The 25,514-nt window shown below is 45.9% G+C and overlaps 12 protein-coding genes across 12 annotated transcripts; 5 read left to right on the top strand and 7 right to left on the bottom strand.

Annotated features, from left to right (window-relative positions):
- Positions 1–66: 66 nt before the first annotated feature.
- V1508DRAFT_425368 (heme peroxidase) lies at positions 67–1,798 on the bottom strand. The gene is made up of 7 exons (XM_066941424.1): positions 1,484–1,798; positions 1,062–1,437; positions 900–1,005; positions 837–846; positions 731–781; positions 575–675; positions 67–516 (listed from the first exon to the last, which is right to left on the bottom strand). Exons 1-7 carry the CDS (start codon positions 1,501–1,503, stop codon positions 344–346), a joined length of 837 nt encoding a protein of 278 aa, XP_066793221.1. The 5' UTR covers positions 1,504–1,798; the 3' UTR covers positions 67–343.
- A 275-nt stretch (positions 1,799–2,073) lies between these two features.
- Positions 2,074–3,929, bottom strand: V1508DRAFT_425366 (major facilitator superfamily domain-containing protein). Its single transcript, XM_066941423.1, has 3 exons — positions 3,378–3,929; positions 2,705–3,313; positions 2,074–2,647 (listed from the first exon to the last, which is right to left on the bottom strand). The coding sequence occupies exons 1-3, from the start codon at positions 3,746–3,748 to the stop codon at positions 2,152–2,154; spliced, it is 1,476 nt and encodes a 491-aa protein (XP_066793220.1). The 5' UTR covers positions 3,749–3,929; the 3' UTR covers positions 2,074–2,151.
- A 939-nt stretch (positions 3,930–4,868) lies between these two features.
- Positions 4,869–7,255, top strand: V1508DRAFT_376303 (MBOAT, membrane-bound O-acyltransferase family-domain-containing protein). The gene is made up of 8 exons (XM_066937595.1): positions 4,869–5,264; positions 5,317–5,384; positions 5,437–5,775; positions 5,829–5,945; positions 5,992–6,348; positions 6,410–6,733; positions 6,787–6,934; positions 6,985–7,255. Exons 1-8 carry the CDS (start codon positions 5,069–5,071, stop codon positions 7,089–7,091), a joined length of 1,656 nt encoding a protein of 551 aa, XP_066793219.1. The 5' UTR covers positions 4,869–5,068; the 3' UTR covers positions 7,092–7,255.
- A 107-nt stretch (positions 7,256–7,362) lies between these two features.
- V1508DRAFT_280846 (uncharacterized protein) lies at positions 7,363–8,176 on the top strand. Its single transcript, XM_066936520.1, has 3 exons — positions 7,363–7,474; positions 7,566–7,621; positions 7,723–8,176. The coding sequence occupies exons 1-3, from the start codon at positions 7,461–7,463 to the stop codon at positions 8,046–8,048; spliced, it is 396 nt and encodes a 131-aa protein (XP_066793218.1). The 5' UTR covers positions 7,363–7,460; the 3' UTR covers positions 8,049–8,176.
- Positions 8,177–8,249: 73 nt separating this feature from the next.
- On the bottom strand, positions 8,250–9,121 carry V1508DRAFT_425358 (uncharacterized protein). Its single transcript, XM_066941422.1, has 2 exons — positions 8,628–9,121; positions 8,250–8,576 (listed from the first exon to the last, which is right to left on the bottom strand). The coding sequence occupies exons 1-2, from the start codon at positions 8,771–8,773 to the stop codon at positions 8,360–8,362; spliced, it is 363 nt and encodes a 120-aa protein (XP_066793217.1). The 5' UTR covers positions 8,774–9,121; the 3' UTR covers positions 8,250–8,359.
- V1508DRAFT_425357 (actin family) lies at positions 9,122–10,984 on the bottom strand. Its single transcript, XM_066941421.1, has 6 exons — positions 10,821–10,984; positions 10,573–10,764; positions 10,318–10,516; positions 10,170–10,264; positions 9,449–10,104; positions 9,122–9,393 (listed from the first exon to the last, which is right to left on the bottom strand). The coding sequence occupies exons 1-6, from the start codon at positions 10,855–10,857 to the stop codon at positions 9,328–9,330; spliced, it is 1,245 nt and encodes a 414-aa protein (XP_066793216.1). The 5' UTR covers positions 10,858–10,984; the 3' UTR covers positions 9,122–9,327.
- Positions 10,985–11,001: 17 nt separating this feature from the next.
- V1508DRAFT_376294 (initiation factor 2 subunit family-domain-containing protein) lies at positions 11,002–12,716 on the top strand. The gene is made up of 8 exons (XM_066937594.1): positions 11,002–11,225; positions 11,292–11,452; positions 11,514–11,600; positions 11,654–11,876; positions 11,931–12,169; positions 12,217–12,399; positions 12,464–12,548; positions 12,601–12,716. The coding sequence occupies exons 1-8, from the start codon at positions 11,158–11,160 to the stop codon at positions 12,671–12,673; spliced, it is 1,119 nt and encodes a 372-aa protein (XP_066793215.1). The 5' UTR covers positions 11,002–11,157; the 3' UTR covers positions 12,674–12,716.
- A 106-nt stretch (positions 12,717–12,822) lies between these two features.
- On the top strand, positions 12,823–14,164 carry V1508DRAFT_425349 (checkpoint protein Hus1/Mec3). The gene is made up of 4 exons (XM_066941420.1): positions 12,823–13,042; positions 13,100–13,217; positions 13,266–13,861; positions 13,922–14,164. The coding sequence occupies exons 1-4, from the start codon at positions 13,000–13,002 to the stop codon at positions 14,017–14,019; spliced, it is 855 nt and encodes a 284-aa protein (XP_066793214.1). The 5' UTR covers positions 12,823–12,999; the 3' UTR covers positions 14,020–14,164.
- On the bottom strand, positions 14,001–15,463 carry V1508DRAFT_392002 (pyridoxal phosphate-dependent transferase). The gene is made up of 2 exons (XM_066937946.1): positions 14,745–15,463; positions 14,001–14,688 (listed from the first exon to the last, which is right to left on the bottom strand). Exons 1-2 carry the CDS (start codon positions 15,369–15,371, stop codon positions 14,149–14,151), a joined length of 1,167 nt encoding a protein of 388 aa, XP_066793213.1. The 5' UTR covers positions 15,372–15,463; the 3' UTR covers positions 14,001–14,148.
- Positions 15,464–15,851: 388 nt separating this feature from the next.
- On the bottom strand, positions 15,852–17,585 carry V1508DRAFT_425343 (uncharacterized protein). Its single transcript, XM_066941419.1, has 6 exons — positions 17,445–17,585; positions 17,205–17,297; positions 16,996–17,140; positions 16,574–16,937; positions 16,348–16,520; positions 15,852–16,299 (listed from the first exon to the last, which is right to left on the bottom strand). Exons 1-6 carry the CDS (start codon positions 17,455–17,457, stop codon positions 16,152–16,154), a joined length of 936 nt encoding a protein of 311 aa, XP_066793212.1. The 5' UTR covers positions 17,458–17,585; the 3' UTR covers positions 15,852–16,151.
- An 888-nt stretch (positions 17,586–18,473) lies between these two features.
- On the top strand, positions 18,474–20,638 carry V1508DRAFT_425339 (amidase signature domain-containing protein). Its single transcript, XM_066941418.1, has 5 exons — positions 18,474–18,889; positions 18,953–19,429; positions 19,478–20,118; positions 20,169–20,320; positions 20,376–20,638. Exons 1-5 carry the CDS (start codon positions 18,608–18,610, stop codon positions 20,489–20,491), a joined length of 1,668 nt encoding a protein of 555 aa, XP_066793211.1. The 5' UTR covers positions 18,474–18,607; the 3' UTR covers positions 20,492–20,638.
- V1508DRAFT_280444 (uncharacterized protein) lies at positions 20,362–24,289 on the bottom strand. Its single transcript, XM_066936519.1, has 4 exons — positions 23,970–24,289; positions 22,500–23,920; positions 21,260–22,447; positions 20,362–21,206 (listed from the first exon to the last, which is right to left on the bottom strand). Exons 1-4 carry the CDS (start codon positions 24,049–24,051, stop codon positions 20,718–20,720), a joined length of 3,180 nt encoding a protein of 1,059 aa, XP_066793210.1. The 5' UTR covers positions 24,052–24,289; the 3' UTR covers positions 20,362–20,717.
- Between the last annotated feature and the right edge of the window lie 1,225 nt (positions 24,290–25,514).

Here is a 25,514-nt window from a genome sequence, read left to right as displayed (position 1 = left end):
CTGCTGCATTGTTACATAATAATCAGTAAAAATTGTTCACTAACGGATACTGTGGTTGAGAAGAATGCAGTTGCGCTTGTGACCTTCAAAAAAGGTCATAAGACATGTATTTTGGAAACCACGTTGCTGATGCACCCAGGACTGAGTATCATGTATAGTACCGAGTGTTATATATACATCGACAATAATGCCATTGCAGTATCTATTGCTATTATAAATCAGTCGCGACCGAAATGCATTTACAGTAACATTCCGGTCAACATTCAAATACCCCCTTTTCATCAATCTACAATTTAAAGATGGCTACTAGACACGACAATTGACGGCCAAGTTGAGAGCGGCCCTATAGTTTCGCACGAGCATACTGTCTGAGCGCCTTACCCTCTGGACCACGTATAACTCCAAGTTCAAGCAACTTTCCGAACCCCGCAGCGAAGTCTCTGTAGAAAAGATCTTTATCGTCGGCGTACTTTTCAACCCAAGCTCTGAATTTCGGATCCTTGACTAAAGCCATATCTGCAACCAATTTATTAGACACAAATCTAAAACCATTATGGGATAGCTGCACACTCGCCTGTTGGAAGCATCATAAGCTCATTGTCCTCATCATTATATTGCTCCACCCCGACGCTGTTCTTCCTCTTGTGCCACTGTGAACTTAAAAGCAATTTGAAACTGTTGTGAAGGTCAGTGCTTGCCCGAGACCATTTCGTATCTATGCCGAACTTACTAAGTGTTGCTAAATCTTGTAGGCATGGGAACCCAGGGCCCTTCAAATCCGCTTGCAAAACTATTAGTATATATGCTGTCAGCTACTTTCGTAGACTTCGTGGTACCTTCGATCTGCTATTGACACGAATTAGTCCTGCCTTGCACCATGTTAGTTATCAGCCACTTACCATGGCATCTGCCAAGATTATGAGCCCCTGATAAAGCGACAATTTCCTGATCATTAAAGCCCATTCTATAGAAAACTGAGCGTATGTGATCTTCTCCCTGAGTAGCCTATAACGCTTGTTACAACATTGGCTATCCATACTACTTCAATCACGACCACATACGTCTGGAAGGCGTCCATTCGGTGGAACGTACTGCTCATCAACATCGTCGACTCTTCCTGGCTTCCAGTCTACCTTGGGGCCCCCCATGTATTCGATCGCCACAACTCCTGCAAGAGTCCACAGATCAGCGTATGAAATCCACGGAAATTGTTGCCTGACAGGATCGAGAATTTTCCGGGCATATTCAAGACCGTTGTTGGCTTCGTCGCTGGCTTCCAATTTATATCTCATGGTCGCCCCATTCGACCCGCCAGTTCCTGACTTCTTGTCGTAGGTTCCGCAGGCATGCCATGCCAGACGAACCAGGACTGGACCTGCACTACCGTCATCGTAGGACGACTGCGGGATGATCTTTTTAATTGCATCGCGGACGGCCCTAAAGAAGTTAGCGGCGAAGCTGTAGTAATTGGGCACTTTCATACAAATAATCACCTGCAGCCATGATTATGGATATAATAAATTGAATCCCTCGAAGACCAATTGCGAGCTCACGAATTAAGTAGCAGGGAACGTCAAGCTTTGCATGATATCGGAACTGCACGCGTGAAATGTGGGGTACGAATCCCCCCCCCTTTATCTGCTGACGGCCGAGGCAAATTTACGTACGGGCCAACGCCTCGGAAGTGATTGCTTGCACGCAAATGAACGAATCAAACAACTATTCACATGAACGGCGAGAACCAAGCCACTTGGTCTACTACCGGTCCCAGTGACGCCTCGTCGAAAGGCGTTAAGAGGGGACCCTATTATAAGCTCATAAGGAACAATGGTAGGTTTATCAGCATTTGTTTGTTTTCCACCTGGTTTTTTTTTTCCGGAGGATTTCCCTACGTCCTTCTCCAAATGGATGTCCTTTTTACACGAGAATCTATACATATACGAGCACAGCTTCTCCCCCGAAGGTAGCCGTGTGCTGAGGTTTCTATCCTTGCCGTCTGGTAACGCAGCGTGGCACCACCAGAACTCGGCATTTTGTTCAAAATCCGTGGTTTGGTGGCCGTGTAATACAAGCGTTCGTACATGTGAATATTTATTAACAGGCGAATCCGCAACAATTCATGCTCACTACTCGCATCCGGGGGGGTTAATCCTAATTATTTTGCAACTGAGTACCCAAAAAGGAAACCAAGATTCCAAGGTCATAAGCCACCTTACATAGACCGGCAATCAAAAAACCGATCGGCATCATCTTCAAGGATGCAAATTTTCCCATTAATCCCGGACCCGCGGACTGAGCCAGTGTGCGTACTACATTCACCACGCCCATGACACCTGTTCGTTCTTCCTTCGTGACAATCGAGCTCAAAAACGCCTGTCGAGGGGCGACATCCATAGATGCAGTACAGGATCGCACAATAAGTAATATCATGGCGACGCTCTTGTCAGATGGGAAACCCAAGACTGCCAAGACAGCCGACGACGGCATATGTGTAGCGACCATCGTAATAATAGGCCCAAGCCGCTTAGAGATAGAAGAAGCCACAATAGATGATGCCGCCGAGATCAAATTGGTTACGAATAATAGAGTCCCAAGCGCGCCTTCTTTCACACCAAATCTGTCTGCAAAATAATAAGACAGCCAGGATCTGAGGCACGTTAGATACAAGTGCAAAATCTCTTTTTAAAGTAGTGAATATGCTTACTGAGTCGCAATTCCAGATGCAAACGAATCTAGGGAGAACAACAGCACAAGCTGCATAACCACTTTTCTGGAATTAGGCGTAAGTTGTGGCAAATAGTCAACCCAAAACAGCCACTTGGACCTCTTCTTTTGAGCGTCCGAAAACTGATTCATTTCTTCATAAATTTCTTCCGTTTCGTCCTCATTATTTGCTGTAAGACTGTCTGTGCTCTCATTAGCCTTCGCTAGAGGACGCATGGCGTACGAATCTCCTTGACCACTATAAGGCCTAGCGGACGATCCTCTTTCAGCGGCGGAGGCCGGATCAGGCTTTGGTTCTGAAGGAACAGGTTCTAACTCCGTCAACGGTGACAACATGACCGACGCAGCAAATTTGAAAACAGCGATAATACTATACAGGACAAAAACGACCCTGTAGGACTTGAGCACCGACCAAGAGTAATCTTCCTGTAATCTCTCAACAAGCCAACCACTAGTAATAGTTCCTAATGCCGCTCCTAGACTACCCAATAAACTGTACCAAGCATACAAATCCGGTCTATCCTTCAAGTCAGTCAAGTGCGCCAGAGTCGACTCCTCAATCGCCCTGAAAGGGCCAATTTCATTCCCGCTATCGTGTACAGTCAGCAGATCGATTAACTCAAAACACATGCGTAAGGAAAGCAGTGACACACCTGGGGGATATGACGCCAACAATTGCAGCAATTAGTAATACCCAATAGTTGGTTGCATATGAGAATGTAATTCCCGACATGCACATCAGAATGGCTCCAGCGGCCAAGATCTTCCTCCTCCCAATCTTGTCTGCTACTAACGTCAAAAGGAATGAGATAACAACATCGCCCAAAAGAGTGCTTGTCATAAACAATCCGGTCTTGTCCTCGGTAATGCCCAAAGCTTCGAAGAAGAGAGCCAAGATAATCGTCACTTGTCCATATGCAAACATACGAATAAAGCGCTGGAAACATAGCAGATGAACATCAAAGGATGCATATATGAGAGTCAAAATGCCGATTTCTTCGGCAAATCTGGTTATGATGCTCATGATGTTGAGTTGACTACAGGTATGAACCAGACCGAATGATATCAATCATACGCTAGCTAGTCCACTCTGCCCCCGGTCCGGTTATGGACTACAAGACAATAATATATATAACGATTGGTTTCTTTACTGATATGGAAGACGTCAGTATGTCCAATTAAGTGCAAAGTATGTTGGACCTGGCTAGGGATCGCATCATATTTATGTGAAGTCGCTTGCACCGTAAATCGTCTTGATATGCGTTTTGTGTATTATGCATGTATGGTTTATTCTACAAACTATTATACGAATAATGCATATATCCGCTGTTACCAGATTCTAAATTCCGCGCAGTTAGCTCGGAGTTTCGGATATAAGGGGCTTAAGCAGGTATCCCCAAGCAGGGCGTTTTGCATTATATAGATTATCTGTCACACAAGACCGATCACTCTAACTGCAGTGATACCGCGAGCATCGAGGCCAATTCCAATCGTAGTCCTGGAATACATAAGTCAACTGTTGATTTGTTGGAATTCGAATTATACTGTCATGGCTATGAGCGGATTACTTTGGATCTATTCAGTAACTCGTTTACGTTTGGACCCAATGGGAGTTCTATAATCTAGGTCTTCTCACTAATGGCAGCGCGTATTTCACTAGTGCTTGACTATTCGTTGTCAACAGGTTGTATGATTGATCTCGCACGATATATGGCTGGACAGTGTAAGAATTTAGTGGGTTGGCCGTGCCAACTAGACCACGCACAAAATGCAGCCCAGATGTCTGAGATGTTGACTCCATTATTGTGGACGTCGCTGACGTCGTGCAATATAACTTTCAAGCGCAATCTTAAAATTACAAATTTCATATAATACATTGGTAGGCAGGGTCCACCAACTACAGGAGATCGCCATTTGTTTAGAACCCCGACGTAACTTGTTTCCAGCTGACTGGCTGCATCGCAGCAAACATCCGACTACAATTTCCGGTTTCTTTCAAAGAAGAAATATGATGGGCTCTATGCCATGTTGTGAAAAAAAAGGGGTACCAGGGCAAGATGCCCTCAATACGCCCGGTAATGAGCCGCACGAGAGAAAGCACACGTTCCATACCCTGTGGAGCCCATTTTATCTAGTATTTGCCGCGACGCCAATGGTATATCACCGCCAGCACCATTCAAGATCAGTTTTGATGGGTGCGTCAAATTGCTAGCGACAAAGAATTGATTTCCTGGGGCTTGCAAGCTATAGCAGTTGATTCCTGGTTAATTTCATAATTGCCGGTCAAGTCATCCATAGCTGTGTTTACAATCGGCCCCGCTGAGCCGGACGAACTTCATCGAACATGATAAATCCATTATGCTTATTTTCTCTCGAGGTTTTAGACACGCGACTGATACCTGAGTCGCAAGATAAATTAAACCAGAATAAGAGAAACGCGACTCAATCAAGATGGCGGACACCAGAATTCTTCGTCTACTACATCATCTTCGTAGCGGTTGTACCACAAATGTTCTGGGCAGCTATGAGCGCGAGTAATGGTAGATATGGAATGTGAACTACGCCGCCGTGTACTAACTAATCATTGCTCAGAAAAAAGTATTAATTATCATTTGTACGAAGATAAACTAGCACAAGGCTGGATATTAGGGAGGAAGGTGGTGAGTATCCTAGGTTGCTCTACTTCAGCAAATACTAAGACACTGTGTTTAGGATAATTCTGATGCCCAATACGCCGGATTTAGGGATAAATTGCCAATTTTGGCAGGAGCTGTTGTACTGCATTATGTCTTAAGAAGGATGGCTAATGCTGTCAGGATTCGGCGACTTTTGTTTGATGTTGGGTTTGCTGCAATATTTCTGGCGGTCTTGTATGGTTTCAGTACTGTCAAGATTTTTGCGATCTATGTGGTAAATTTTCTGATCTCAAAATCGTTTAACAAACGAGCAGGAATGATTGCTACGTGGATATTTAACATAATGATACTGTTCCTGAATGAGTGGTATGAAGGTTATAAATTTGGATCGCTGATTCCTGGCCTTGGTATTTTGGTATGAAAACGACCATTATCTTTTCGTCTGTAATGCTAACTATATTTAACAAGGATATTTACTGTGGTCTTTTGCCGAGATGGGATGTCAACTTTAATTTTTCAGTGCTGCGAATGATTAGTTACAATTACGACTACTATGAAAGCCTAGCTAATCCCAGTGACATTGAGGTGAGTGCACTGTGTCGTTGGCTCAACTTTTACCTAATGGGTACAGAAGAAACAACTTGACGATGCGGTTTCAGAAATCGATCGGATTAGCATTGGACCTCCCAAGGCGGATTATAACTTCTTCAATTACATTGCATATTTGGTCTATACACCCCTCTACATTGCCGGACCTATTTTGACGTTTAACGACTTTATTTATCAGTCGAAACACTCTCTAGCGTCTGTTAGCCAGAAGAGAACCCTACTATATGGTCTGCGAGTCTTGGCTTGCATTCTGGTTATGGAATGGTTGCTACATTATATGTATGTCGTGGCATTATCAAGTGTCGGAGTATGGGAAGGGCTTTCTCCGCTGCAGATAAGCATGGTCGGGTTCTTTAATCTGAAGACCATTTGGCTTAAGGTGAGCGAGCGAATGTGATTCCTACTTGTCCAATGATTATAATTTACTTACTATGATTTAGCTTCTAATTCCCTGGAGATTTTTCCGGCTATGGGCCTTGCTTGATGAAATAGATCCTCCCGAAAATATGGTACGATGCATGAGCAACAACTACTCAGCCTCAGCATTTTGGCGAGCGTGGCACAGGAGTTATAATAGATGGGTTATCCGATACCTATATGTTCCCCTTGGAGGAGCCAAACACCCTATACGCAACATGCTTATAGTATTTACCTTTGTCGCATTTTGGCATGACATTCAATTACGACTACTAGCGTGGGGATGGCTAATTACCTTATTCGTTGTCCCAGAAGTTGCTGCAAAGCTAGTTTTTCCAGCTAAGAAGGTGAGTGCTAGTTGCTGGAAGCCTTTGAGTTGGACGTGCTGACCACTGCTCAGTGGGGATCCCGGCCAATATATCGGCATATGTGCGCTATTGGTGCGGTGGCGAATATTTATATGATGATGTTAGCCAACCTCGTAGGATTTGCAGTGGGGCTCGCTGGACTGAGAGATATGCTGAGTGATATATTTAGTTCCTGGACCGGTATGAGTTTTCTTGGTGCGTTTACTGCTATGTGATACTGACATTAGAAGGCATCCCATATTTCCTTTTCACTTCGGCCTGCCTATTCGTAGGCGTCCAAATCATGTTCGAGGTTCGAGCTCAGGAGGCAAGACAGGGTATCAATTTGAGATGTTAAGTTGGACAGTTAAGGTATTCCCAAATGGGCGAGACTGGTTATTTAACGACCTTGATCTGGTTTGTTTTGATAGTATTTGTGAATTGTGCATAGTTTATTCGTGACATGTACATACTTTTCTGAATCAATGGAATTGATAGTATTATTGTCGGTTCGACCGCAAGTTAAAGTTTTACGTAAAGAGCAAATTATTGAACACCTAAAATCTAGGGTTGGGGTAAATGGTACCCTTTGCCAGGTTAGACGAAATCTTCGAATTGAAACCAAGCAACCGAAATATTTGTGACAGATCAAGACGAGGCACATAGATCGAGCACGGTGATCTGTTAGGCGAATATATTAACGGGTTTCTTTTGACAAAGTATAAAAATGAAATTGGTTCGGTAAGTTTTTGCTGTGGTAACATGTTAACCCGCCTCTTACTCTATGAAGAGGGCGATCATAATATCTTACGTTGAAATGCATAACTAAGAGGTGTAGGTTTCTTATGAAGTTGACGTCGGAGACGGTTCAGATAGAGCTAAAGAATGGTATGTGATGGAATCCTACTGCGTACCTACGCTTCCACCCCCCCAAGGGGGTCAAGCTATCGTGTTAACTCACTCAGCTACTAATACTAAATGATGCACAGGCACAATCGTTTCGGGAACAATAGTATCGGTTGCACCTACGATGAACACGACACTAAAAACAGTGAAGATGACTATCAAGGATCGAGATCCGATATCCCTCGACTATATCAACATTCGAGGCAACAACATTCGATATTTTATTTTACCCGATTCGCTGCCGTTGGACACATTATTAGTCGATGATGCGCCAAAGCCCAAAAATAAGAAACGAGGGGAACCGGGATCGAAAGCACGGGGTGGAGCTCGAGGCGGTACCAGAGGAGGACGAGGTGGTGGTGGCAGAGGGGGACGCGGTGGCCGCGGACGAGGCGGACGTGGATTTTAGACAGGACATACCAGATATAACTTATTTGTTAGTGTATTGGATATAAGAATTCTCGTGTATATTAGCCAGTTGCAGGACTTCGTTTCAACAAAAGTGTGTCATTAATTGTCAATATAATGGATTATCATTCGGTCCCTCAATGCGCATCATCAAAGAAAACTAATAGGTAGAGCTGTAGGAGCTAAAGAAGTTCTAGAGAGGGTATAGTATATGATTGAGTTTTTTATCCTTCTTATATCTAGAACTAACTGTTAAGGGGGACTCACTTTAAAGCCTGCTCATGAACCCTCTTCTATACTTGTTGGACTTGCTCACCATAAGTACGCGACGTTCTTTCTAATTATAGCGTTTTCTGGTTTTGGTGTCTCGAGTTTGTCACAGGCCAATCTAAGTGTTCCATCTTCTAATCCAGATATAGTCGACAGTGGAATTACTGTCGCGTCCTCATCAACTGCATATTCGCTTTCAGAAATAAGTAAATCCCCAAATTGACAGCAATCCAAACCAGTTGATGTACTCCAAGATATTCTATAAGGATTAGCAGGATTCAATAACGAACGTGAATTTTTCAGCACTAACAGGTTGATGACGCAAGATGCGAGTAATAATTTATATATCACAGAGTTCTGATTATTGTCTGGATATTCAATAACCAGCATTGGCATTGAAAATGCCCAACAAACCAGGAATATAATATCCGTGACGATAAGTCTATAAGGTCGCATATAAATGCGAAGCTGATCTTCTATACGCGTCGAGACGCCTGCTGCGCCTAAGAAAGACGCAAGAACAGCGCTAAATGTTCCCTAGTCCTTAATATCAGTCTTCTTCTCATCGCAATCATTAGACCGCTGAAACTACCATGACAATTAGAGACGTCTCACAGATATCGAGACCGCTCGAATGAAAGACTTCGGATCTAGCGAATAGTGGGGTCGACTCAATTAAATCCTCAATTTGCAGGATGGAAAGGAAAACAGTAGTCATGCCTGCTGTTATCTGTGTACCCCGAAGCAGAACATTGCATACTGTGAAAACTTTCTTGTCTTCCATAGTGGACATTATGAGCGCGTAAGCTGTAGGTGTCTTGGTAGGTTACATTTGAAGTGAGGTTGTTGCCATTATTACAAGCATCCACAGTGGTCCGAATGGAAATCTCTCAATACTAGCACCTATAAGCAGCAAGATTATACACGTAATTTACATAGTATACTAGTCAAACTACACCATCACAGAGATAATACAATACTATCGTACATTTCAATTCTATATAAACAGTCTACTTGCATCGTTTCTCCACGACAGCCGGACCGATCTCGTCATATTCTTTCTTGCCGATCCACATCTAAACAAATACGTCAGCGCAACGATATAGCACATTACAGAAATAAGTCGCATACCTGATGGAAGGTGCCCAAACTAGCTAGAATACTACCTCCTATCCATCCAGCATATTTTCTCTCTGAGGAATTTCCTGGAGCTTGTATTCTGATTTTCATACCGGGAAACGCTTGGTTTAACTCAATGTTGGTCCTCTCCGTAAATCCTTGAAGCAAACTAGTACCACCAATCAAGACAATATTGTTGACTAAATTTGCACGGGCATCAACATCACAAGCGTTGACACTGGTCGTGATAAGTTCCGTAATGCCTTGAGAGCTAGAATCAACATTCGAATCTGGAAGCGGGTACGCTTGCGGCTGAAACAGTGGCTCAGTAGTGGCATATCTATCAGCACCAAAATTGAGATTGTAGCCGTCCGGGAACTCAAATGGCCTCGCTGGTCGAATATTGGCAATTACTTCGTTGTATGATTGCTCAAGCACGCCACTCGTGCTCTCTTTGAACTCATTGAGAATACGGCTTCGCTGAAACTCAAGGAAGCTCTCCGTTAGACCATCGAAACTTTTAAGAGTCGCTTGCGGAGGCTGACCAATCTCAACTGGAATTTTCCTTGCGATCATGAAGTGTGGCGTGAGAGTGATATTCTTCGATTTAAACAATGCTGCGATGTGAGAATTAATAAAGTCACCCGCAAAGTCGCTATGGAACGTGGCTATAAGATTTTCAGACAGTTAGCTAACATAATGCTGCAAATGTAAAGCGCTGTCAAAAGTGTACCTTTTTTCAAGACCAATCCGTCGATAATTGGGGTAACTGACGCTACAGCGCTACCAACATCAACTACCAAAGCCGTTGGCTTCCCACACGCAAAGCTTCATATATAGTTAGCAGTTCGTTTACTGCACATAGAGAACTGTACACATACGCTGAGCAAACAGCTTCCTTGGCCAGATAAAACGCCGGGACGCCCAACTCTTCAAACGCAACCTCAGTGGTCTTTTCTCTATCTTTTGGCGGGTTCCACGCCGGCTCAGTGATGAGCAGTGGATGTTCCTTTGCCTCAGTGTACAGTCTCCTAGACAACGCATAATCCCATATCTTTACCGTCATCTCCCAATCATTGACTACATGGAGAATCAGCATATGTTGTATAGTCCGCAAATCGATGACCGTAACATACTACATCCGTCACTCATCGGACTCAGAATCTCCATCCCGGGTCGTGGACTATGTAGATCATTATCTCCAACATAGATGTTATCATCCGCTTTTCCGTAAAATGTCGGAACGACAACCTTTGGAGTGTCTTCGCCAGCGAATCCGACGCGCGTCCATGAGCTACCTGGATCGATCACCAATGCGGAGATCTCATCTGGATTATTGTCAGAACGTTCACTCATCAAGTGTCACCAGGAAAATCCAACATACCTCCGCCATATACGGCCGGTGCGGGTGCATTCGCCATTATTGCTGTGTCCGATGCAATTGCTTTGCCTCTTAGTTCAACTATTATTACCTCCAAGAGAGTTCGCTGGCCCTGTCCCGACAGTCAAAATAGCGCATATACCGCGGAGACTTTCTGCATCTACAGCTCTATATGCGCAGCTGCCTCATCACTACTCCCAGCTTACCCGGAGATCACGAAGTCGAAGTCGAAACTTTAAATCGCTCACCAAATTTTATTGGCAATTCCAAGCTTTTATGATCCGGTCATTCATAGCACCTAATACACATCAGAAGCGGCTTCTATATACTAAGTAACATTATGTTGGCCGCAGGTGCCCATATTTCGAAAGAAAAGGATTTAAATGCTCATATCGAGGCATTTGTCGCGTGAGTTATAGTCGCCGTGATAACTAATAATTTGTGCCTTCGCAAAGTGCTAAATTTATGACCCAGGCAAATCAAGCGCCGTCAGATTCAGGGATCATATAATGTCGCACTCGCTACGTCCCAATTGCTACTGCGCGTTGTATCAGCGGCTCGGTGGACGCAAATCGATCAACTAGTTACTCAGATCAAAGTCCTGGGTAAACGATTACAAAGTGCACAGCCAAGAGGTATGAATTGCGATGGTATGTGGGAAGCTGTATGGAGCGGGATATGCTAATTGCTTCACAGAGCTTGCATGCGGAAATATTATTAGACGAGTTCTTGCATTAATTCGGGAAGAGTCGGAGGATACAAACGACTCAGAGTCTGGCGATGGTAAATTATGTCTCCACTTGGTAGTCATGTGTCGCTCGGTCTAACTTGTTAAGGAGCGATCAATTCCCCTTTAATTACCTCTATGTTTAGTTTGCTATCAACAAATGATGAATGCGGCCCCAATCGGCAGTCTCAAAGTCTCAGCGATGGCACCGGCAAATCGATCAAGAAAGATTTGAAGCCATATATTATCGAGGGGATCCAGGAACTTATTGATGAGCTAAAGAGTATAGATGAAAGCATCGCGAGCATGGGCGTGGAAATGATTCACGAAAAGTATGTGCTCTCGTAGTTTTACTGCAGAAATTGGCCACTGATCGCGCCTTATAGTGAGACAATTCTTACACCTACTCCAAACTCAAGAACTGTCTTAAAATTCCTACTAAGAACCGCGCAGAAACGGAAGTTTACAGTTTTGGTTGTAGAAGTCTTTCCCAATGACGTTGAGAAGACTCATGAGTTCGCACTGAAGTTGGCAGAAGCCGGAATTGAAACAACTGTTATCACCGACGCCATGGTTTATTCGATTATGGGAAGGGTAGGGAAAGTTATCCTAGGCACACATGCAGGTATGTCAAACCCGGATGGGATGCAGAGGGAGGCTGATATGGTATAGTATTGGCGAATGGAGGACTTTTGGCATCTGCTGGCGCGGCAATGATTTGTCAATGTGCGAATGTGCACAGGACACCAGTTGTTGTTTGTACTGGGCTATATAAATTGTCGCCTATGTATCCATTCGACATTGAGAGTCTTATCGAAGTTGGAGATACTGGTAAAGTTTTGGAGTTCGAAGACGGTAAGAATCTGCTAGTTTCACTTTTTTGTGGTAGTACACAGTTAGTCCTAATCATAATGTATAGGTAGTCTTGTGGATAAAGTTAACGTTGTGAATCCTCTGTATGACTATGTCCCACCAGAGTCAGTGGATCTATGCATTACCAATATGTAAGTTATCGTAGATTCTGTATGCTTTATTGAATGCTAACTCTTTGTATAGGGGCGGTTATTCCCCAAACTTTATGTACAGACTAGTCCTAGACCATTATCGGCAGGAAGATACCACTCTATAAGTTTACTATAGCTAAATTAATGCATAATCGGATTTTGCGTGTATAATTATGAGCGTAGAGATGACGGAAACGTAGTAATTATAACCCTTAACACAAAGGTTCAATATCTCCTAAACTCGTACAACGCGTGAAGCCCACGTCCCAGACGCGACGTGTCCGATAAAATTGCACCTTCCACAACCGCGATAATATCAATTACAAGCGAGCATGTTTAGGAAAGCTAACAGAGAAATTTTTGATCTCTGTATTAAAAGCAGAAGACAGAGTTGTACTTGTGATTATTAGCTGGTCTGCTGTCTGACCTGGGCGGCGTGTGGGTCGGCGACATGCGCTTTACGGCAAACATGCAGCAGCCGGATACACTCCGAGGTGAGATCAAGAATCCCGCTCTGTATTTTCGATGGTCATTTGCTAACGTTGGTTAAGCGGTCCTGTATGGAATGTCTTTTTTACGCAAGCACTGCTTGATAAGAGTCACAGATGGAAGATTCACATTAATATCATTCAAAGAGTCGCTAGGTCAAAGTGCCACACAGATTTGGGCGTAAGTACGGTGTCCATGTCAAGCGAAACCGAATTCTAATATGTATAGGCATTTGGAGCTTGCAGATATATTCTCTGAGATTCAAATTGGCTCGTTGGACAACGATCACATAAACATGGAATTGAACCTTGACCACTTCGTTCGCGCATTGAAATCGTGCACTAGTAGTAGCGACACGGTCAAAGTAAAATTAGCGAAAAGAGGAAGAATTCCGTATTTAGTCGTTTCGGTGGATAGTCCTTCTTACACTTCAATCAAGCAAGAGATCCCAATTAAGGTCATACGCGAGAATGTGCTGGAGGGAATAGCTGAACCTACAATTCCCAATCCAGATGTTTCACTTGAATTATATCGGCATGTGCGCAGTGTATTACGAATATGCGAGCGATATCGAAATTTGACAAAGCATATTACTATAGCGGCTAATCGAGCCGGGGAATTAAGAATTGCGATACATAACGATGACGTTACGGTGGACGCGAAGTGGACAAATTTGACACTCATGCTGAATGGGGATTCACAAGAAGGTGATGACGAATCGCAGGAAGACTTAGATAAAGAGACATTATACAGCGTTGTGGTAAATGCAGACGAGTTGTTCCATACTCTTAGAATATGTTACGCGTCCAGGCGAATTATTTTTTGTAAGTTGGTTAGCTGTTGCCTTGTTGGCTGTACCTGACACCGTACTGACTGTTCAATAGGTATATCAGACAAGTACACGTTGATGCTACATGTGTTACTGGCAGGACTGGACGATCACAGCTATGTTTCATATTATATCCCCAGCCTGACTCTATAGCTATGTTAGAACGTGCCGTAAGATTGCTTTGCGTAAGAGGTTTTGTGGGCGCTGGCGCTAAAAAGATATGATGTATACTACATAAAGTAAACATGCGACACACGATTTGTAAAGACAATCCTCATCCGTCTAAGCGCTCGCTGCGAACGTATTTATCCAGTCAACTAGCTTGTCAATGCTCCTTTCGCTCACTGCGTTGTAGTTTGACACCCTGATTCCACCAACAGTTCGGTAGCCCTGAAGACCTGTCATACCTCTCTCCTTGGCGCCATCCAAGAAGGCCATTTCCTTGCCATCTCCGGGAATGGTGAAAACAACGTTCATCCTACTGCGGTATGCCTTCTCGACAATGCAATTGTACACACCCTTTGGTGCCGCGTCTAGAGCATCATAAAGCTTTTTTGCCTTAGCGTCGCTGATTGCCTCTTGGACTTCCAAACCACCTTTATCGATTAGTCGTTGGGTGGTCAAGTAGACGATGTGGACGTTGAAAATTGGGAGAGTATTGTAGAGCGAATTGTTCTTGACGATAGTTGGGAAATCAAGGACAAGAGGAGGCAGTGGGATACCGAGAGCGACAAGATCAGCTTCCTTAGGACGGGCAAGAAGTTGCTTCTTGATGATACAGATAGTCACACCTGCCATGCCAATATTCTTCTGTGCACCAGCCTATAATGCAATTAGGACATCATACAGTTTTGTACTACACAGGTCAAGGCACTCACGAATACTAAACCAAACTTGGTGACATCGAACTTCCTTGAGAGAATGTTTGACGACATATCCGTGACCAGCTCGACACCTTCCGGAACCTCGGGAATATATGGAAATTCGACACCGTTGACCGTTTCATTATCGCAATAGTAGACGTATGCTGTCTCCCTGGCACTTCCCAGAGTCCAGGTTGACGGATCTGGGATGGTACCATAGCTTTTACCATTAGCACTCCCCTTCCTCGCATCAACTGCCAGGTTGACATCGACACCCAACCGAGTTGCTTCCTCGGCGGCTCTCTGGCTCCATGATCCAGTGACCAAGTAATCAGCCTTGCCCTTCTTTCCAGTCTTAAGCGCAAACGAGGCGAGGAGATTGTACACCACGGCTGAAAATTCACCTGTACCACCACCTTGCAGGAAAAAAACTTCGTAAGTATCTGGGATTGCGAGCAATTGCTTGATAGTCGCCTTCGCTGAGTCAACAACATTCACGGCTAGCGCAGAGCGGTGTGAGATTTCACCAAGACCGAGACCACTGTCTTTGTAGTTTAGTAAATCAGACGCTGCTTGCTGGAGGACCTCGGCTGGAAGAAGGGCTGGACCCGCGCCAAAATAATGTGGCTGCGTTCGTGACATTGTTGTGGTCGATTATGTGAAATGTCGTTGGACCTTCAAGCGCCGGGCGAGAGTTGTCAAAAATTTTGATGATGGTGACGTCGCACAAAATGACTCGCTGTTTGCGATGCCCTGCGGACAGCATATGTATGAATCATACATCCGGAATGTGTCACGTAGCCAAATCACGTAGACAGACATACAAATTCAGAATTTAATTTACTGACTATATCTGGACTCTTCGATCGTTATTAGTCCATGGATAAGCCGCTATAGTTGCAGACTGGCAGCAGTTTATATAACAATCGGCTAGCCGACAAGGCTTGTGCTTCAGTCAATACAGATCACATCGCCAGTCCGAGCAAGCAATGCTTTCCAGTATACTTAAGCAGAATTATTAATGGTTAGTATAATGCCTTCCGATGTGCTCGCGCTAAGCTGCAGTGACAATTAAATCATCAGATTTTAGGTGAATCAGTTTGCCGAGCCTTTTAGACCCTACCTCAGCACCGTGCGGCGGTACTTCTATTACAGCACAGCCACGTTTCACGTGACAGGCGTCGATCCGTCGTCAACTATTCCTCCCCAAATGTCCCGACTTTTGGTCGACGCATCAGTTAAACCAGTGAAATTTTTTGACTTTGTATTAACTAGTACACGACTAACGCAAGCGGAAAGAATAGTTCACGTTTCCTAGAAAGATGTTCGCACTATGTTACCAAAGTCCATCTGCGGTCAACTACAACAATCGACACAACTAAATTAAAAAAGTAAACAGAACTCCAACGGTTTCACCAATCTTTACTTCTCTTGCTCCTTGAGAATAGCACCGGCGGGAGCAGGCATAAGCGCGCCAGGAGGAGGGGTGTTCTTGGACTTAAAGTCGTCTGCCATTTCGCCCATAGTAACCCACTCAACGCCATCGTGTGAGTTAATAAACTCAATAATTCTATACCTGATTAGCTAATATTCTAGCCTAATGAGGAAATTTAAATACCTCTCGTGCATAAGCAAGACGTGTGGTCGACCGGAGACGTCGGGGTGGATGGTCATGGGGAAGATGAACTCGTCGTATTCGCGGTAGAAGTACTCAAAGTGATCCTTCCAGATGTCCTCAATATCGCGAGGGTTGACGTAACCGTGAGAGTTGGCACTAGCCTTGATGAACATCTATGTAATTCACATTAGCCTTAGAGCCCAAATATAATATGCAACCCACGTACCATTGGAGGCAAGTCGTCGATGTACCAATTGCCAGGAATCTCAACAAGACCAGTATCCTGTCCATAGATAAGAGGCTTCATCCATTCAGACGCCTTCTTGGAGTAGTCGATCTTAGTCCAGGTGTCGCCGGTACGCAGCCAGTATGCCTGGGCATCGTGATGGCTGAGTGAGTGATCGTACTCGATACCGTATTTTAGCAACAACTCAGCACCTTCCTTTGACGTTTCCCACCAAGGGGCGACACTACCTTTGGGTGGCTTGCCGCAGAACTTGGTGAGGAGCTTGTATGTGTGGTCAAGCACGTCGGCCTGCTGCTCGATCGTCATGTCAGCAGGGTTCTCATGGGAGTATCCGTGGAGACCGCTGTGACGAAGAATCAGCAAGCTGGTAAGCGGCTAACTTAGTAGAGATAATAACTTACATCTCGTGGCCCCCATCTCGGATCATGGCACACTCTTCGGGGAAGGTCTCCAGGGAATGGCCCGGGATGAACCACGTCGCTTTGATACCGTACTTGTCGAACATCGTCAATAGTCGGCGGACACCAATGGTGCCAGCCCAGAGACCTATTCATTATTTAACACGTATTCATCAATTGACTTTGGTGTGATAGTTAGACTAACTACGTACCTCTAGAGATATCGTTGGAGGAGTCCTCTCCACCGTAGGATCCAAGCCAACCGGCGACAGCATCAATATCGACACCATAGCAAACGAGAACACCTGTAGCCAATAAATGTTAACTGCAATTCATGCAATAGATGTTGTACGCCCCGCGTGAACCTCATCCTGCCGCCTGTCAACTCCGTACCTCTGGGTGACAGAGTGGGTTTATCAAACATGGCGAAACTGGACAAAATAATAACGCACGTTTCTTAACCATTATTGTAAGATTGAGCTGGTCTAATTGATTATTGTATCGAATCGACGACTGTTCCAGACCGGTGATTGTTACTGGGAGAATAATAATGCTGGAGAACTAGAAGTAGACGTCGCCAGATTTCGGCAAACCTTACGACATCGTTGTTGCTGGCCCGCACACGTTGGGTCCGGCGGCCGCTAGTGCCTTCAATGGCAAGACTGCTCCAATTCAATATCGAGTTACAATTGTCTAAGTAGTGGTATCGAAAATTCTACGTCCGAAAAGATTCTCTAAATTTATTCGCTGTATTGTACGCAGTGGATTATACACTTGTAATTGCCTAGGGCCAATTGCAAAATATTAAGAGCGCATGCAGTACTGCACACGCCTCATAAACGCCGGACAGAGAGCATAACGCCTTAATGGAGTATGTAGCTCGTATTGTCCTTAACGGCAATTTAAATCCAGTAGAAAACCTTGATTTCTTCTTTCTGCGATAAACCCTGAGTCGGGATGGGTACGCCGCACGGTTATCGACGGTCGCCCCGATTGGCTCGACGGCTTATCAGCTACGATTTGCTGCCCCTGTTGAGAACAGAGTCCGTCATCGCTCGAACAGAAGATTTGGAATGAGTCGAATTTTATATTCTGAAACTTAATCCCTCTAGATTTTGCTGACATGACTTTTCGACCAATTGCGTCGAAATTGAGATGGCCAGCCGCAGCTGTAGACATGGATCTGCTCTGGAGACACAGTGAAGCCCCTCTCTACTTGACTCTAGTCTGATTGGTAATCAGATCTGCAAATTTGTTTATTGTAAACGTTCGCATCCAGCAGTCGATTCGTACCAACCCGCCTCCATTTCGGGCGCTTCCGGAAATACCTGACCCGTAAATTTCTCGTATCTTAACAATCACGGGAACTTCCTGGTACACGATTGCCTCACTGACCTCGGAACACTTTCAAGAAAACGCTACGCTTCTCAATTTAGGATCGTTCACCGGAAGACTGCTTATTCCCATATCTCACTCACTCGACTTCGACTTCTACATTTCTCTAGAGGTAATTACAGCTACAAAGGCCAAGCACACCTTATCGGCCGTTTATCAAGTACTACGCTAAAATGCTATAGACAATCTATCCCACATTTCTGCACACCCTTCCTCCACAATGGTCACCTGGCAAGATGTCGTCGCCCAAAAACGGGCCGACCGAGAAAAGCTCCTCGAGCCGTACAAACTCCCCGAGTCTGCCCTTCCGCCTAAAGATGATCTCTACGTGTACGATTTTTTCGACAAGGGCGGCGCGGACAGTTTGCTTTCTGCGAAGGAGAAGGAAATTACGGCGATTGACGATATCGATACGCTTGCTGCGAAGATAAGAGAGGGCACGTATTCTGCCACTGAGGTTATTAGCGCTTATATCAAGCGTGCTACAGTTGCTCATCAGTTGGTGAGTTTACAGTACTTGGAATGAATGATATTTGAGGGCGCTGCTGACATGGTACTGCACCAGACCAATGCATTATCGGAAGTTGTGTTTGAGCAGGCGTTAGCGCGTGCTAAGGAACTCGACGAATACTATTCCAAGGAAGGCAAGACTGTGGGCAAATACCACGGTGTGCCCCTTACTCTCAAGGACCAATTCAACGTGTACGGTGTCGACACCACACTCGGGTACGTCGGTCGCGCGAACAACCCAGTAACGGACAAGTCGAAAGAAGCAGTCTTGGTCACTATCTTCGAGAAGGAAGGCGCAGTCGTCATTGCGAAGACGAATCTGCCACAGAGTATTATGTGGTGCGAATGCGAAAACCCATTGTGGGGATGCACTGTCAATCCGCGGCGTCGTGATTTTACGTCGGGCGGTTCGACTGGCGGTGAAGGCGCTTTGCTTGCATTGAAAGCTAGTATTATGGGCTGGGGTACCGATCTCGGCGGTAGTGTGCGTATTCCTCAGGTCATGAACGGTGGATACGGTCTTCGTCCTAGCGTACGTCTCAATTCGTCTATGTCTTATAAGATAAAGCTAATAATGTAGGCATGGCGAATTCCGTACGAAGGCGTCCCAGTCACCATTGATGGCCAGGAGCACGTCCCCAGTGTCATCGGCCCAATGACTCGAAACCTCGACTCCTTAATCTCTATCACGAAAGCCGTCATCGAGAATGAACCCTGGACGCTCGACCCGAAATGCATACCCATCCCGTGGCGCCAGGACATCTTCGATCAGTACCTCTCCAAAAAGAAATTTATCATCGGCGTCATGAAAGACGACGGCGTTGTTCGCGTGCACCCGCCAATCGAACGCACTCTCCGCGAAGCAGCTGAGAAATTGAAAGCTGCAGGGCACGAGATCGTCGAATGGTCTGTGCCGGATTTACATCAGGAACTCGTTCCTATTCTGAACAAGTTCTATATCGCGGACGGTGGCGAGGACGTTAAGAGTGATGTCAACAAGATGGGCGAGCCGTTTATGCCATACGTTGAGGCAATGGTGAACCGAGGCCCGCCTATTTCGATTCCGGAATACTGGCACAATATGGTGCTCAAGCGTGAGCTTCAGAAGAAGTATCTTGACAGATGGAACGCGTCTGGAAAGCTGACAAGTACCTCCGAACCTATTGATTTCATTCTGGCGCCTGGATGCCCACACACTGCTGTTCCATGCCGCAAGACCAAGTAAGTTTCACGAAAATTGACAGTTGTGTAGTATGTTGACGGAGGCATAGCTGGGTCGGATACACCCGTGTCTGGAACGGATTAGATTATAGCGCCGCCGTGTTCCCTGTGTCCAAGGTCGACAAGGAGATCGACTCCTTGAACGAGGAACAGAGGGCGTATGTTCCCCGCAACGATTGGGATAGTACTAATTGGCCATTGTGTCAGTGCCTCGTATTGAATACAACTGGTAAATGAGATGCTGACGGAGATTATAGATGATCCCGAGACTATGGACGGTCTGCCCGTTAACCTGCAAATCGTTGCTGGCCGCTTGGCAGAGGAAAAGTTATTGGCAGTCGTAAAGCGTGTTGAGGAGGTTTTGAGTGCGTAATAGATGTATTGGCCGACAAATAGAGTAGTTGACGAAGTTACGTCCAACGGTTTAATTATGATGGAAACATATATATTCATGTAACACAACTTACTTATTCATGTAACAAAACTGACTTATACTCAATATCCCCCAATATATCAGCACAACTCTAGCTAATGCAAAAGAAACATAAAAAGACAATCGCAAACTATACGAGTCAAAAAGTAAGACATTCGGTTTTGACCTAAGCCAAATTCAAATCCGCCTCAGATTCGACCTGCTGTTTCGTGAACATGTTAGTCTGGCGCTTAACAAACTTCCAGGTTTCGACGCCGAAGACGAAAATAACCATAACGACTGCCAAAAGGGACCATTCCCAGGTGATTGCCTTCATCTTGAAGACGTCTGTGTTGAGCTTTGGGATGTGTATGACGGGGAATACGGAAAACGCGCCAATGAGGACGGAGAATAGCAGGAATTTGTTGCTGTACATGTCCTTGAAGAAGGGGAATACGGACTTGTCGTCAACGTTCAGGCGGAACACTGACCGACGAAAATTCTTGAATTCCAAGGCGCTGATAAGGATCAGCCAGGTGAGTTGTGCGAACATGGCTGCGCGGGCTCGAAAGACGACATCGCACGAGTCATTATACGCAGAGTTGCAGTTCTCGCCGAGCTCGCCATTGCCGTGGCCGTAAACAATGACCGTAAAACTCATAAGGCAGCAGGCACCCTATAAGATTGTTAGCTGTTGCCTTCAATAAATAATATCGAAAACATCTTTACCATAATACAACCGTAAACAAGGGTATCAGCAACAATCTCCCAGGAAAATATACCTTTCCTGCTGTCGCGAGGAGGTCGCTTCATGATGTCGTGGCTAGCAGGCTCAAGGCTGAGACCAAATGCAGGACCAGGCGAGGTAATCATGTTGATCCACAAGATCTGCAAAGGAGCCAACGGAAAGACCGATAATCCATAATCATCTTTGAACGCAAGACCAACGACCAGCAAAAGCACCTCCGCAACGTTGGCCACAAGCAAGTGCAAGATGAACTTCTGGATATTGTCGAACATACGGCGACCTTCTTCGATAGCAGAGACAATGGATGCGAAATTGTCGTCCGTCAACACGAGATCAGAAGCAGCCTTGGCAACATCAGAGCCACCCATACCCATGGCAATACCGACATCGGCCATCTTCAAACTTGGAGAGTCGTTCACGCCGTCACCAGTCATAGCGGCATAGGCAGATCGTCTGTGCAAAGCCTCGATCATGCGGACCTTGGTATTAGGCGCACACCGAGCTATGACTCGTGGAAGAGTCTCAAGCTTATCGATCTCTTCGTCCGAAAGCGCGTCGAATTGGGCGGCAGTCATGACTAAAGTGCGAGCTACATGAGGAGGCAGATCGTCAGTTGTTCTAGGGATGATGCCGACTTCTCGAGCGATTGTTTGGGCAGTTCCGGGATGATCACCGGTAAGCATATGGACCTTGATGCCAGCGGCAGCGCATTGCAATACAGACGCTTTACTTTCCAATCGTGGAGGATCGTAGATACCAGCGAGACCGAGAAGAGTAAGTTCTTTCTCGACGAGATCCCGAGTGTAGTCGAGATAAGATGGTTTGGGGTTCTGCTCGATACGTCGAGCAATGGCGAGAACTCGAAGACCTTGTGTAGCAAGATCCGTCACGACAGACATGATCTCGGCCTTCGTGCTCTCGGTCATAACTTCATAATTGCATCCCATGCCAATGCCGGTACAAAGATCGATGATACGCTCAACAGCGCCCTTGGAGAAAACGACAACTTCACCACGATCGGTAGTCTTTTCGGCCGATGGCCCCTCGAAGACGACAGACATGCGCTTAACGTCAGAGTCAAATGGATACTCAGCCAGCTGGCTCCAGCCTCGTTCAATGAGGCTTTTCTTTCCGTATGAGAACCTCTCGGCAAACACCTGTAGGGCAATCTATATATCCATTAGTGTCGGATAGGATATCCACTGTACAATCGAAACATACCTCAGTGGGATCACCAGTAGCAATCCATTGGCTCTTTTCTTTATCAAAGCGAATAGTAGCGAGGTTGCAAAGGGCACAAGCCTCGAGAAAGACGGAAAGGGTGGAGTCAGGGTGATTGGAATCGACGCTCGTCGTGTTTATATCGGTCTTCTTTTCATCGGAAAGCATGACAGAGACGGTCTCACCAGTGGGCGACACAGCAATTGGTGACATCTCTCCGTCCTTATCAGCCACTCGATAGGGGTGAGTGTAAGGAAGAAACTCGACGTTGCCTGATGTCGGGTCGACCGATGATCGCGATTCAGTGAGAGAGTAGATACCGACGCCAGGGATCCAAGCCTTTCGCGTCAACATCTTACCTTGGGTAAGAGTACCAGTCTTGTCTGAGCAAATGTTAGTGACACCTCCGAGGGCTTCGAGAGCGTCGAGCTTGCGCACAATGACACGCCTAGTGACCATGCGACGCATGCCGACGGCCATGGTGATTGTCAACACGGCAATTAAGGACTCCGGAATGATAGCGATGCCAAGCGAGATGGCGTAAATGGCAACCTCGTGAGAGGCATTAAAGTTGTTGGTGCCAAAGACAATAAGCGCCAGCAAGCAGGCAAAGAAGAGGAGGAAGTACGCCAATATCGCCAGCTTACGTTGCAACGGAGTACCAACTGTGAGACCAAGGAAGCTGCCGATTGCGTCCCATAATCTGAGCGAAGAGCCCTTCACAAGCTGGAGAGGACCATACTTGCGCGCGTTCATCGATCGGCCTGACTTTCGCTTCTTACTAGCGAGCGAGGCTGCGATGCAACCAATTTCTGTAGCCATACCAGTTGCAATGACAACTCCACGAGCACGACCCATGACAACAGTAGAAGACGAATACGCGACATTGATGCGGTCACCAACATCAACGTCGTCAGGGAACGCAATCGCATGATCCTTTAGGACCGGAAGCGATTCGCCAGTCAGAAGCGCCTCATCGGTCTCGAAATTCATAGTATCGACGAGACGAACATCCGCGGGCAAGACATCGCCGGTCTTGATGTCGATAATGTCACCAGGGACGACGTTAATTGAGGGGATATGGTCAATAACACCATCCCGGAGGACCGTAGCGGTTGGTGACGAAAGTGAACGGAGAGAGTCTATAGTTTGCTCGGCGCGGTACTCCTGCACGACGCCGACGATGACGTTGATGAGAATAACGGCGGTGATGACACCTCCTTCGACGTAGTCGTTGACTCCGTAGGACAGAGCCATGGCAAGCACAAGAACAAGTCCCATGGCGTTAGTGCACTGTTTGGCAATGACCTTGATTAGAGAGACCCCGCTGTCACCGTCAATCTTGTTTTGTCCATATTCAGATATACGTCGTTCTGCCTCCGCTAACATCAACCCAGTCTCGATGTTGGTATTGAGTTCGTCTACAAGACGTTAGTTGGATATTAGAGGTATCATTGCAATGCCACGTACCAACCACATGTGCAAAAGGCTGCTTGTAGGGCGGCTCCGAGTAATGGAACTGAGGGATCAAGTCTTTTTTCTTATTGACCATAGTTTAGATCTGAAATGGCGGAGAACAAAAAGACGAAGGGTGGCCAAGTTGACGACTTCCTTGCGGACAAATGCTAAATACAGAGTGACCGGACCGAGTTGAGAAGGAAGAAATGTTTTTGAGTGCGTCGATGAAATGCCAGAGCAGTAGTGATTGTTAAGGGGCGATTCGGGAACAGTAGGATATACGTGGACCTAGGGAGAAACGGGGTAAAATATATAGATTAGCGGTCCTTAGCAGCCAAAGAGGGGCCAAGATTCGCGATAGAGAACGGGAGAGGCGAAAGAGACACGATGTAAACGAGGCTCGGCGGGCATTTGATGCGCGAGTACTTCCGTTGCACCAGCCATGGGAACGGATCTGGCCATGCGATGAGTATACGAGCCCGTCGACACCCATATCGTGAGGGTCTTGCGGGGTTAGAGTGTGACTGGTATAGCAATCGCTTGAGGTGTAAGTAGCTCGTGGGGAGTAGTTTACTCGTAGATGCCGAACGGGCCTTGGGAGCAACTGATCAGCAATACAGAAATTCCCGGCGTAGTGGCCGAAAGCGGCAATTCTACAGATGCTAGTCCCAAAGAAGAAAGCGAGGAAGTTGCACGTGCCACGCAGTTACAGAGCGTCAAGGTGCTGGAGGTGCCGGCATGACTATGGTTCCGCACGTGGCGAATTTGAGCCAAGTGCTCTGTAAGTGCATGAACTGGAGTCTGGAGGTCTGCGCGGCGCCCGATATGCTTGCGGCTCCGAGACGACGTCAGATCAGCCGTCATCTTATCAGATAGAGTCGCCGCAATCCATCGCCCACCCACCCCCCCCCCCCGGGCCTTGCTATGTATACTGAGATCGCCGGAATGAACTGGCACTCTGCTCCCATGACTGGCGACTTTGCCAAGCTTCCACAAGACTTGCCAAGATATCACTCTCGGCTTCCCTTATGTGTCTATTGCTCACCGCTTACTAGTCGCAATGGAAACCTCGAATCCAGCTAGCCTTAATCAAGATAGATTGCGTCATCATAGAGTTATATGTCTATGACCGCAACAGTAATAATTATATAATGGCGTAGCGTCATGCTAAAGACATTTCGGCGATTCGCCCCAGTAGTCGAAGTCAACTTTATACAGCAAACAAACAAACGCCGCTATCTGTGAGCACAGGCGGGTTCCAATTATTTGACGCTGAATCTTCGCCTGAAATATTCTCGAGTTTTATTTTGTCGCCTTACGGATTTGCAGCGTATTTCCACAACCAGTCTATATCAGCCTATGTTATAGACAATTGATATCAAAAAATAATAACAACGTCCAAAGCCTTCTGAAGATGTGAAGATTCTTGGCCGCGTCTGAGGTATTCTCACAGTCGTTGACACCAAGAATCAGGAAGCCTTGGCCAACTTACTTACCCGGATTAATTTACATAATTTCATTTGAGGGAGCTAAGCACGGGGAAATTGTGCGGCGGCA

This window comes from Lipomyces doorenjongii, assembly GCF_038497915.1.
Source record: "Lipomyces doorenjongii strain NRRL Y-27504 unplaced genomic scaffold V1508scaffold_80, whole genome shotgun sequence".
Taxonomy (NCBI): Eukaryota; Fungi; Ascomycota; class Lipomycetes; order Lipomycetales; family Lipomycetaceae; genus Lipomyces; species Lipomyces doorenjongii.
This window is presented reverse-complemented; position numbering and strand designations above follow the sequence as displayed.

What these genes read in the sequence shown, in the direction of transcription:
- V1508DRAFT_425368 (XM_066941424.1), bottom strand. Translation starts at nt 1,503, where the DNA reads ATGGCTGCAGGTGATTATTT. An exon ending in ATGGCTGCAGGTGATTATTT is followed by an intron (nt 1,438 to 1,483) that starts GTATGAAAGTGC and finishes TAACTTCTTTAG; the next exon opens with GGCCGTCCGCGATGCAATTA. An exon ending in CGAATGGACGCCTTCCAGAC is followed by an intron (nt 1,006 to 1,061) that starts GTATGTGGTCGT and finishes CAAGCGTTATAG; the next exon opens with GCTACTCAGGGAGAAGATCA.
- V1508DRAFT_425366 (XM_066941423.1), bottom strand. Translation starts at nt 3,748, where the DNA reads ATGAGCATCATAACCAGATTTGCCGAAGAAATCGGCATTTTGACTCTC. An exon ending in GTTGGCGTCATATCCCCCAG is followed by an intron (nt 3,314 to 3,377) that starts GTGTGTCACTGC and finishes TGTACACGATAG; the next exon opens with CGGGAATGAAATTGGCCCTT. An exon ending in GCATCTGGAATTGCGACTCA is followed by an intron (nt 2,648 to 2,704) that starts GTAAGCATATTC and finishes AACGTGCCTCAG; the next exon opens with ATCCTGGCTGTCTTATTATT.
- V1508DRAFT_376303 (XM_066937595.1), top strand. Translation starts at nt 5,069, where the DNA reads ATGATAAATCCATTATGCTTATTTTCTCTCGAGGTTTTAGACACGCGA. An exon ending in GGATATTAGGGAGGAAGGTG is followed by an intron (nt 5,385 to 5,436) that starts GTGAGTATCCTA and finishes CACTGTGTTTAG; the next exon opens with GATAATTCTGATGCCCAATA. An exon ending in TTCCTGGCCTTGGTATTTTG is followed by an intron (nt 5,776 to 5,828) that starts GTATGAAAACGA and finishes ATATTTAACAAG; the next exon opens with GATATTTACTGTGGTCTTTT.
- V1508DRAFT_280846 (XM_066936520.1), top strand. An exon ending in TCAGATAGAGCTAAAGAATG is followed by an intron (nt 7,622 to 7,722) that starts GTATGTGATGGA and finishes AATGATGCACAG; the next exon opens with GCACAATCGTTTCGGGAACA.
- V1508DRAFT_425358 (XM_066941422.1), bottom strand. Translation starts at nt 8,773, where the DNA reads ATGCGACCTTATAGACTTATCGTCACGGATATTATATTCCTGGTTTGT. An exon ending in GCATCTTGCGTCATCAACCT is followed by an intron (nt 8,577 to 8,627) that starts GTTAGTGCTGAA and finishes TAATCCTTATAG; the next exon opens with AATATCTTGGAGTACATCAA.
- V1508DRAFT_425357 (XM_066941421.1), bottom strand. Translation starts at nt 10,857, where the DNA reads ATGGCGAATGCACCCGCACCGGCCGTATATGGCGGAG. An exon ending in AAGGAAGCTGTTTGCTCAGC is followed by an intron (nt 10,265 to 10,317) that starts GTATGTGTACAG and finishes CTATATATGAAG; the next exon opens with CTTTGCGTGTGGGAAGCCAA. An exon ending in CGGATTGGTCTTGAAAAAAG is followed by an intron (nt 10,105 to 10,169) that starts GTACACTTTTGA and finishes AAAATCTTATAG; the next exon opens with CCACGTTCCATAGCGACTTT.
- V1508DRAFT_376294 (XM_066937594.1), top strand. Translation starts at nt 11,158, where the DNA reads ATGTTGGCCGCAGGTGCCCATATTTCGAAAGAAAAGGATTTAAATGCT. An exon ending in CATATCGAGGCATTTGTCGC is followed by an intron (nt 11,226 to 11,291) that starts GTGAGTTATAGT and finishes TTTATGACCCAG; the next exon opens with GCAAATCAAGCGCCGTCAGA. An exon ending in AGTTTTGGAGTTCGAAGACG is followed by an intron (nt 12,400 to 12,463) that starts GTAAGAATCTGC and finishes CATAATGTATAG; the next exon opens with GTAGTCTTGTGGATAAAGTT.
- V1508DRAFT_425349 (XM_066941420.1), top strand. Translation starts at nt 13,000, where the DNA reads ATGCGCTTTACGGCAAACATGCAGCAGCCGGATACACTCCGAG. An exon ending in AGTGCCACACAGATTTGGGC is followed by an intron (nt 13,218 to 13,265) that starts GTAAGTACGGTG and finishes TAATATGTATAG; the next exon opens with GCATTTGGAGCTTGCAGATA. An exon ending in GTCCAGGCGAATTATTTTTT is followed by an intron (nt 13,862 to 13,921) that starts GTAAGTTGGTTA and finishes ACTGTTCAATAG; the next exon opens with GTATATCAGACAAGTACACG.
- V1508DRAFT_392002 (XM_066937946.1), bottom strand. Translation starts at nt 15,371, where the DNA reads ATGTCACGAACGCAGCCACATTATTTTGGCGCGGGTCCAGCCCTTCTT. An exon ending in CCAAGTTTGGTTTAGTATTC is followed by an intron (nt 14,689 to 14,744) that starts GTGAGTGCCTTG and finishes ATTGCATTATAG; the next exon opens with GCTGGTGCACAGAAGAATAT.
- V1508DRAFT_425343 (XM_066941419.1), bottom strand. An exon ending in CTCCAACGATATCTCTAGAG is followed by an intron (nt 17,141 to 17,204) that starts GTACGTAGTTAG and finishes AATAATGAATAG; the next exon opens with GTCTCTGGGCTGGCACCATT. An exon ending in CGAGATGGGGGCCACGAGAT is followed by an intron (nt 16,938 to 16,995) that starts GTAAGTTATTAT and finishes TCTTCGTCACAG; the next exon opens with CGGTCTCCACGGATACTCCC.
- V1508DRAFT_425339 (XM_066941418.1), top strand. Translation starts at nt 18,608, where the DNA reads ATGGTCACCTGGCAAGATGTCGTCGCCCAAAAACGGGCCGACCGAGAA. An exon ending in CTACAGTTGCTCATCAGTTG is followed by an intron (nt 18,890 to 18,952) that starts GTGAGTTTACAG and finishes GTACTGCACCAG; the next exon opens with ACCAATGCATTATCGGAAGT. An exon ending in TAGTACTAATTGGCCATTGT is followed by an intron (nt 20,321 to 20,375) that starts GTCAGTGCCTCG and finishes CGGAGATTATAG; the next exon opens with ATGATCCCGAGACTATGGAC.
- V1508DRAFT_280444 (XM_066936519.1), bottom strand. Translation starts at nt 24,051, where the DNA reads ATGGTCAATAAGAAAAAAGACTTGATCCCTCAGTTCCATTACTCGGAG. An exon ending in CTACTGGTGATCCCACTGAG is followed by an intron (nt 22,448 to 22,499) that starts GTATGTTTCGAT and finishes ATGGATATATAG; the next exon opens with ATTGCCCTACAGGTGTTTGC. An exon ending in TTGTTTACGGTTGTATTATG is followed by an intron (nt 21,207 to 21,259) that starts GTAAAGATGTTT and finishes ACAATCTTATAG; the next exon opens with GGTGCCTGCTGCCTTATGAG.